Source organism: Grammomys surdaster, unplaced genomic scaffold, assembly GCF_004785775.1.
Source record: "Grammomys surdaster isolate TR1022 unplaced genomic scaffold, NIH_TR_1.0 238, whole genome shotgun sequence".
Taxonomy (NCBI): Eukaryota; Metazoa; Chordata; class Mammalia; order Rodentia; family Muridae; genus Grammomys; species Grammomys surdaster.
The window spans coordinates 2,795,492-2,804,243 of NW_021604683.1; the positions used below are offsets into that span (position 1 = coordinate 2,795,492).

Genomic DNA, 8,752 nt, shown 5'->3' on the forward strand with positions numbered 1-8,752 from the left:
TCCGGTAGCATTACGTGCTAGCTGTATGCCTAAGCTGCTTTGGGTAATTGAGAGATGATAGTGTTGGGCCTGTGGGCAGCTTTAGGTCCTTGCTGCTAACGTGAACAGGAGGGACAACGAACTCATGGCTAACAGAAGCCCCTGTCCAACAGGGATGACAAGGAGGAGCGTTCACGGGAGGGTACTACGAGTGTGGACATAGACCTAGAGCTAGACCCCAAGGTTGGCAGGCACTATGGGACCTGTAAGGTGCTTGAGGGACATTTAGGCAGGAATCATTTAGAGCCTCTTCCTGGGTGTGGTGCTATGGTTTGTTCCCTCACAGACCAAACCTGACCAGGAGGTCAGAGTGGATAGAACATACAGCTTGTGTTTTATTCAATTTTGAAAAAGCTCAAGAAATTTGTAACTATTTGAACACATACACACACTCATACACACTCATGCACGCGCCTGCACACCCACGAATATACACATACACCCTCTGCTGTCTCTTGGAATTTGGTCCTTCTGACCTCTCAGGTGCCAGATAGAGAGGTCACTGTGTGGTCAGTGGAGAATGGTACCTTGTCAAGCCCAGGCCTCACCCAGCCCCAGTGACAGCTTCTCCAGTTCTGGAAGTTTCAGATTCTTACAATTGCACCCCTGGTACCCTTTTATACTGTAGTCCCTTCTACCTGGTTTGGCCAGCTCCAGCCTACCTCACTTACGGTCAAGTGAGTTCTCCTTGGCCTTCACCCTGACCTTTTGGCACACATCTAGATACTTATAAGAGCATGCTAGGAACTTTGCCTGCTCGGCACACTCCTATTCATCCCTCAAAACCCAAACTTAAGCTTCAGGTCCCAACTTCCTTGACCTCCACAAGGTAGCTTCTTTCTTTCTTATTACCCCACACTGGACCCTGACTGGGTGCTCTGTGGGCACTGCCTGTATTTGCCCTGGAAATGGCAGCTCTTAAACTTCATACACATAGGGATTTTCCTAAATTTCCTCAATCCTGTCAGGATCCAGTGGCCCAGGACTGATTCTTAAAGTCAGAGACATTGAGAAACCGGCTTCACTAGGACCAGCTTAACAGCAGGGGTTCTGCAGATCATAGGGGCTAATTTTGCTCTTTCTTCCCGTCCTTGGATCCAGCTAATCCTGGGTCACCTGCCTAAATGGGTCAATGCATCTGACCTCAGCCCTGCCAGGTGCATGTATTGCCATTCATATTCATATTTTTCTCTGAGCTCTTTTTCCTTCTTTGCAGGCTGCATTTGCCAAAACGCCACGAGGGGGCGCCTGAGACCACTGACTGACGATTCCTTCGTGGCCTGGAAAGGTCGGCTTGGTCTGGGACTTCTGATCACATCAGGAGGTGGGGGCGTTGCCCAGGAAAAGAAGTAGAGCTAGACTGGGGCTCCCCTGTTCCCTGCCCTGCCTCCAGGTGTAGCGCCATCTTCCTACAGGGTTGGAAATGGGAGAAGCTACCCAGAGACCAGAGAGGAGAAATGGCTCACCATCCCCTCTGGACATAGGCGGAGCTTATGCGCGTTGACTGTTCTGAGCTATCTTCAGGTTGGTGGCTTGCCTTATGCAGGCAATAGACTGTGACAGCTACCTCAGGGCAAATGCAGTGTCCTTCAGTCTGTCGAGTTAGGACTCCTGACAGCTGTTAATGGGTGAGAGGCTGAAGTCCTCCGTGTCCCTTGGGCTCCTGGGACCTTCTGCCGGTGTCAGGGGTTCCTTTGGTTTCTTCTTCCCTTGGGATGGCTTCTTGGGGGCTGTGGAGAAGATGAAGTTAGAATAGACATGGCAGCAGCTGTGTTTTCTGGCTTTCTACTTCTAGGCTCTCAGGAAAGCTCAACTCCGTGACATCTGTTGTCCACTGTTGTTCCTGACAAGATAATGAATGGCTGGAGCCTGGGAGGATAACCACAAGAGTATGACCAAAGGGCCAACCCTCTCACAGAGCCTAACCCCAGAGTCTCTCTCACTGCCACAGTGTGGCTGAGACTATGACCACAAGGGACGGGCATCTGGTCTGGGCAAGTAACACCTAGGACCTTCTGAGATGCTGGATCTACACAGCAGACCCGTGGCTTTGGGTCAATAACTCATCAAGCCTCAGTTTCCTCTATGTGTCAAGCAGTGTCAATTCTATGTGCCTGTCAGAGTTACAAGCCCAAGACAGAGACAACTACAGACCCCTCCCACTCTGCGTGGCTCAAGGTAATCCTGGGATGTATGACATCCTATTGGGCAAAGTGGGATCATGACCCTCACGGGACATGAGCCTGTTCTCACTGGCTGCCAGACAGCGTCCTGGAATGGAGAAGTGTCCACCCAGTTCTAGCTGGGAGGACAAGGTGGGCTGTCTTACTCAGTGTGAAAGGTGGAAGGTGAGACACAGGTAACTCAGCGGACCACACCCCAGCCCATGTGCACATAGCAGGAAGTGCTTGGAAATGACACAGAAACCCTGGCCTCTACTCGGAGCAAACACAGGCTGCGGTCAGTCCCTTTCCGGCAACAATGGCTTATTGTGGTGGCCCCAGCCCAGCCTGCTGAGCTGTAGCCTGGGCAAACATAGGGTACATGCATATTAGCTTAGGTGTTCAAAGACTCACCATTGTGCATTGGAGCAGGAAGTGTCCTGATACTCTTACCCAGGACCAGGCTAAGATTCCTGCTATCTTATCAGGCAGAGTTGAGCTCAAAGACACCGCCCTGGGCAAACATGTGTGCAACTCTAACACTGAAGGAACACACACCCCAGAGCCAGCTGGATGTGGCTGCCCAGAGGTACACAAGAGGGTCCAAAGATGCCAGTCCCAGGGAACTGCTTACAGGGGACAGTAATAACTGTCTTCATTTCCCCATCTCTCTTTTTGAGACAGGGCTCACATTGCCTTAGGTTGGCCTTCAGACGGTTGAGGCTCATAATGTAATTTACATTGTTCCCTGTGGCTGGGTGTGGTAGTGCACACCTTTAATCTCAGCATTCAGGAGGCAGAAGCAGGCCAGTTGGTGAATGTGACGATAGCCTGGTCTACAGAATAAGTTCCAGGCCACTCAGGGCTACATAGTGAGACCCTGTCTCAGAACAAAACAAACAAAACATTGTTCTGTGTGGAAGAGGGCATTTCTTTAAGTTTGGGTGTAATATCCAGAGTCTCATGCATGCTAGGCAAGCCTTCTGCCAGCTGAGCTCCACCCCAGCCCCTCTCAGCCACACTCTTAGCCCACTCAAGTTTGTGGATCTCTGGTGTTGGTCCTCTTGAGGGAAGGAAGCTAAGGCCCAGGATTACCTCAAGGAGGTCATTTGGCCAGGATTCACAGAGGCCTTTGCTAGGGAGGCTCAGGGCTTCTATCAGCCCCCAGCTGGAGCCCAGATGCTATTCTCCAGGTGGCCAGAGACACACACCCACCACATTCCAGGCCCTGTTTTCCCTTCCTGGAGGTAGGTACCTTTGTCCTGCAGGTCTGAGGCCCGCTTCCTCTTCTGTTGCTGAGCCTGTCGATGGTCTTCAGCATGTCCCTCCCCTGAGTCACTTGACTCAGAAATCAGGCCCACCTGGGTAGAAGGAGACACATTTAGGGCAAAGAACACCCTCTCCTACCCGGGCATCTGCCAGGACTACCTTGAATGAGTGGCTGAGGACCCACCTTGGTGTCTGATGTGTCTGACTCTTGTAGTTGCTCCAGCTCTGGCCTTTGTGCTGTGATCTTCTTAGACTCTGAAAGACACAGATGAGGTCAGCCAGACTGGTGGTCTTGGGTATGCAGTCCCAGGACAAGAAACAATAATAACTCTTCAGATGAGGACATAGAAGGGCTGCCCCAGGGATCTTGCCGGAGTTCTAAACCCAGGTGCATCTATGAGGTAACCCCCTGCTTGGCTCCTACAACCCTGTGAGTTGGAGCCTTCCCTTAGAATGTTTTCTGGACCACACAGCCTCTATCCACAGTGGGAGAGACCCCGCTGAAGGCCTGGTGGCTGCCGCTCACCTCCCTTCCCACTGTACATCACTTCCCACTGGACCAGTGCCCTGAGTGCTAATGTTACCTGTGTTTCCATCAGTGTCAAGCCTCTGTAGCTGAGGTCCTGGCCTTGGTCTTCCTCCAGTCTCCTCTGCAGTCCTTCCAGAAGAGGTCAGGCCCCCATGGATCCCTGGGAGATGGTGTGAAGTATCCTGGAAGAGGCAAATTAATAGTTTGAGTCTGTCTCTCTGTCTCTCCCTGTTTCTGTCTGTCTGTCTGTCTCTGTCTGTCTCTGTCTCTCTCTGTCTCTCTATCTCTGTCTCTCTCTCTGTCTCTGTCTGTCTGTCTCTGTCTCTCTCTCTATCACTGTCTGTCTGTTTCTCTCTCTCTCTCTCTCTCTCTCTCTCTCTCTCTCTCTCTCTCTTTCTGTGTATACCCAAGCCAACTCAATCTTCAGACTGTAGTAGGTGTTCAGCCCTTTCCATCTGAGTGTTAACAAGACAGCTAGGCTGCTCTTTGGTATCGACTGGTGGGGCAGGGAGAAGAAGGCAGCCCAAGGAGGTGTAATATGCTCCTGCACTGAAGCTGCATAGAGGCTGAGGACAGGGCTGGGATCCTTACCTTGGGAGTAGAGTAATCTTCAGACTCCTGAGCTCTGGTTTCTGTGCTGCCATTGCTGAGAGTCTGGGAGCTGTGAATCAGGGCTCTGGACAAGGTGGGTAGCTGAGGGCCGGGAGTGTGGGGGCTGGGAGTGTGGACAACTGTGGGGCTGAGTGGCAAAGGTTGGCCAGTCGACTTGGAGATGTCCCGACACCGTCCTCGGTCAGAGAGGTCCAGAGGCTTATCTGGGGGGCAGTCCTGAATGGCCACATGTGTTTCCTTCCTCTGGGAGCTACCTTGGCCTGTGGACCCAGAGTGCCACCTGTCAGGCTGGTCTTCTGTGCTCAGAGCTGGCTTGGGGGCCTCACTTTCAGAGCTCTCAGAATCCGAGCCAGCTGGTGGGGAAGATGGCATCTCTTCTGGAGATCTCAACCTGGCGGTGCTTGCCCGTGCCCGTGCCCGCAGATGCTGCTGGACCAGAAGGAGGTGCAATGCTCCTTCCAGCCGTGGGTCCTGCATGCCCACCAGGGTACCAGGCACCTCCCATGCCTCTGCCTCTCTAGCTTTCAGGCCCCGGGGCGGGGGACTACTGGGAGCTGTAGCAGAAGCCAGGGGGCTGCTGTGGGGGCTCTGCAGGTGCAGAGACAGGTGGCTGTTCAGGAGGCAGAGGCGGTCGGTCTGAAGGGAGTGTTTCAGGGTCTCATAGACTATGGCTGATGGCCGGGAGGCCCGTAAGAAGCTAAGAGGAAGAGAAGAACGATGTTAGTGACCCTGGGTCAGCAGTGACTGGCTAAGTGAGCTCCCAGACAGAGGACAAAGGCACTTTGTCACTTCATGGGGGAGAAAGCTGAGGCCCAGGAAGGTCAGTCAGGCAAGCCACCTGAGATCACATGGCCACAGGAGAGGGCAGGCTCTCAGGCCGTGGCTCTGGAGGCCACTGGGTATAGAAAGTGGTCGATTTGGCCAAAGAGGACCCAGGGCCGGGATACTGAGTCCTAGACCTCCTCCTGTGTCTTAGTTTTAACTATCACTTGATACAGCTTAATGCCCCCTCAGAAGACAGTGTCAGTTGAGGGACTGTGGATGTGATTGGCCAGTGCGTGGGAGATTGTCTTGATTATTAACTGAAGTAGGAGAACCCAGCCCTTGGTGGGTGGGTAGATGCTCCTAGCCTGTATAAGGGAGCTAGCTGGCACCCTCCTCCATTGTTCCTGCTGTATTTCCTTGGCTCTGAGAGAGTCAGTCCCTCGACAGAGGTGATGCAGCATAGAGTAGCAAGCAGGCCGGTCGTTAAGTTCCTGCTTGAATTTTTCCCTGACTTCCTTCAGGGATGAACCTTGACCTGTGAGCTGAAATAAACCCTTTCTTCCCCCTAAGTTGCTTTTGGTTAGGTTTTTTGTTTACCACAGCAACAGAAAGTGAACTAGAAGATCCTGTGGAGGGAGCACTAGCTCCCCGGAGCATCTGATCCTCCTGTCCATTCCCCATAACCCCACTGGCTCTGCTAGGCAGTGAGACTCAGGCTTTACATAGTTCTTCTGAGGTCCTAGCCAAGGTGTATACCAGTGTCCTGACCCCCTCATAGCCTAGTCACTCAGGAGCTATGGGAGCTGTGAACCAACCCAGATGTCCAGAAAAGTCAGCTTAGGAAGAGGTAGGGTTCGTGGAGGGATACTTAGCAGCACTTCCCAGGCTGCTAGCTGCTCCTCTACTATGGAGTGCCAGCAAAGACTTGTTCCTAGTGGTGGGGGGTGATGTCTCACCTGTCCACAGGGAGACCATGTTCGTACGTTGGGCTGGATGGGCTGCTCCTCGTGGATGGCGGTGGGGGTGTCCCATTGGCAGTACCACTGTCTGGTGGGCAAGCCCTGGAGCCAGGTCGCACCACAGCTACCGTTGAGTGCAATTGGTTGGAGATGCACTGAGGGGTCTGTACAGGGTGGGTGGGTCAGCATGGCGGGGCACCTCACCCAGGCCTGCCTTCCCCACTTCACGGTGAAGCTCACTGTCCCTGTCTGGCTTGGGGACAGGCCTGATCGATGTGAAGCTGGTACGGAGAACCACTCATATACAGTGGGATGATATTGCCAGCCCGCTTGCCTGGAAGGCACTCAGTGCTGGGGGGTAGGTCTGGAGGTGAATCCTTACCATGTCCAGGGTCCGTGGTTCTGGAAGGTTGGCAGCTGGGGAGACTCTGGCCACTGGGGATGTCTTGTGGCTTGACAACTTATCTGTGGGAGGAGGAGTGACAGGAAGCTAGGGAGATGCTGTGGAATCCCCCCCCCCATCCTCTCCCACCCCCAGTGCTTAGTCTCCCAGCCTCTCCCCTAACCCTGTAGACCTGTGCCCGGCTGCTCTTCCTCAGCCTCCTCTGGGCCTCCTGGGGGATTCTCAGGGGCATTCTTCCGGATACTGGGGGAGGGGAGTGGCAAGGGTGACGAGGGCTCTGAGGTACCCTCCCAGGCCTGCAGTGTGGTCTTGTCTCTGGAGAGGAACAGGGCCGATCATGAAGATGCAGAAGCTATAGCACCTGTGGCAGCTAGGCCGCTCTGCGGGGCAGGGTTCTAGGAAGATGCGGGGCTGCTGAGCAGGTGTCTGGGCCTGTGCCTCCTCACTCACCCCAGACTACGAAGCTTCTTCACTTCTTCCTTCAGGATCTTGTTTTCCTCCCTGAGCCCATTCATCTCATTAGCTGCAGAGAGTGTTGGTAATGAGCATGGTGACAGTAGGGGCGGGGAGGGGACAGGGGACTCCCACAGTCCCAGGAAAACTCTCCTTGTCTTGCTCTGGCCTGGCACATTGCAGGAGGGATAGTGTTAAGTAAGCCCCAGTCTGAGGTTTGCAGAAGGGGTGAAACCTGTACCCCAGCTTGTCCCTAGAGCTCCCCCCAGGAAGGTCAGGAGAGTGGGGATGCCCCAGCCTAGGAGAATGCTGTGGGGGAGATGGGGGAGATCACACAGGCCTCAGAGAGCTTCCTCCCACGTGTCTGGGAACCAGAGTGTATCATGTCTCTTTCCCTGTGGCTCTATGTGGGCTGGGCTGGCCCAGGGGGTCCCTGGACTGTGGGTGTGGCTCACTGAGGATGCAGAGATGCTGCAGGCTCTGCAGGTGTGCATTTTCCAGTTCCAGCTGCTTTTTCCTGGCCAGCTCCTGGGTGACCATGCATCGATCGCACAAGCCAGCCCGCAGCCTAGGGATGGGAGAAGCCACACTGAGACAGACACTCTGGTTCCTTCTGCCCCATTGCTAGGATGTGTTCTGCTTTACCCAGCTGTGTTCCACAGACCCCCAGGGCTGCCTCCTGCTGAGGGCTTAGCAGCCCACTGTAATTGTGTTTGAAAGGAATCTTGGAAAGGAGGTTCTCTTAAGGTTCTCCAAAGTCCTGCAGTGGAGATGTCTGTCTGGTTTGATCTGTGCTAAAGACACTCAGGTCGGTCGGCTCTGGGAGGAGCTCTCCCTCACCTGTTCTCCAACACCCGCAGGTTCTCCTTCAGCGCCTTCTGCTGCTCCCGGAGCTGGTGATTCTTGGCAAAGAGCTCCTCGACTCTCTGTGCATCTCTGTGTGGCAAATAGCTGAGGTGGGTTGCTGGTCTTGGTGCCTAGCGTGGCAGCTCCCTGTGGGACCTGTTTGTCTTGTCCTTGTGTTACCTTAGCTATGATACATATGGACCTTGGTCTAGTTCAGCTACTCTGAGCCTGTGGGGTATGACCCCTTTGGGGTGTGGAACGACCCTTTCACACCTGAGACCATTGGAAAACACAGATTACAATGACATTACAATTCATAACAGTAATGAAAATTACAGTTATGAAATAGCAACAAAAATAATTTTGTGGTTGGGGTCACCTCAAAATGAGGAATTGTATAAGGGTCGCAGCACTTGGAAGGTTGAGATCCAATTGTCTAGTCAGAGATGGGACACAGGATGGTGACCCGCAGGCCAATCACAGCAATTGAGGCCGTGTGTTGGCCCTCACAAGTTCTGTCACTGCTGCTTTGGTCTCTCTCGGTCCCCAAATGGAGGGCCACGTCAGACCTCTTGGGACTCTAATGTCTCAGTGGTCCAGTTCTGGTTGAACCACGTGAGTAGTATGTCACCTTGGCCAAGGGACTCCCTGCCCCCTCCCTGCCTTGCTAAGCTTCAGTTTTTCTTCCTCATTTGGGATGCTGGGTGGACTGTCA

The 8,752-nt window shown here is 53.7% G+C and overlaps 1 protein-coding gene across 1 annotated transcript in view; it reads right to left on the reverse strand.

Annotated features, from left to right (window-relative positions):
• Positions 1 to 3,116: 3,116 nt before the first annotated feature.
• The window catches only part of Rbbp8nl (RBBP8 N-terminal like), a 12,618-nt gene continuing 6,982 nt past the window's right edge, over positions 3,117 to 8,752 (reverse strand). The window contains exons 4-13 of the mRNA XM_028774155.1: positions 8,032 to 8,127; positions 7,647 to 7,759; positions 7,189 to 7,261; positions 6,911 to 7,053; positions 6,718 to 6,800; positions 6,333 to 6,499; positions 4,591 to 5,308; positions 4,055 to 4,181; positions 3,655 to 3,725; positions 3,117 to 3,562 (exon numbers count right to left, since the gene is read on the reverse strand). Coding sequence (XP_028629988.1) covers positions 3,359 to 3,562; positions 3,655 to 3,725; positions 4,055 to 4,181; positions 4,591 to 5,308; positions 6,333 to 6,499; positions 6,718 to 6,800; positions 6,911 to 7,053; positions 7,189 to 7,261; positions 7,647 to 7,759; positions 8,032 to 8,127 — 1,795 coding nt within the window. The 3' untranslated portion in view covers positions 3,117 to 3,358. The remainder of the gene's footprint in view (positions 3,563 to 3,654; positions 3,726 to 4,054; positions 4,182 to 4,590; positions 5,309 to 6,332; positions 6,500 to 6,717; positions 6,801 to 6,910; positions 7,054 to 7,188; positions 7,262 to 7,646; positions 7,760 to 8,031; positions 8,128 to 8,752) is intronic.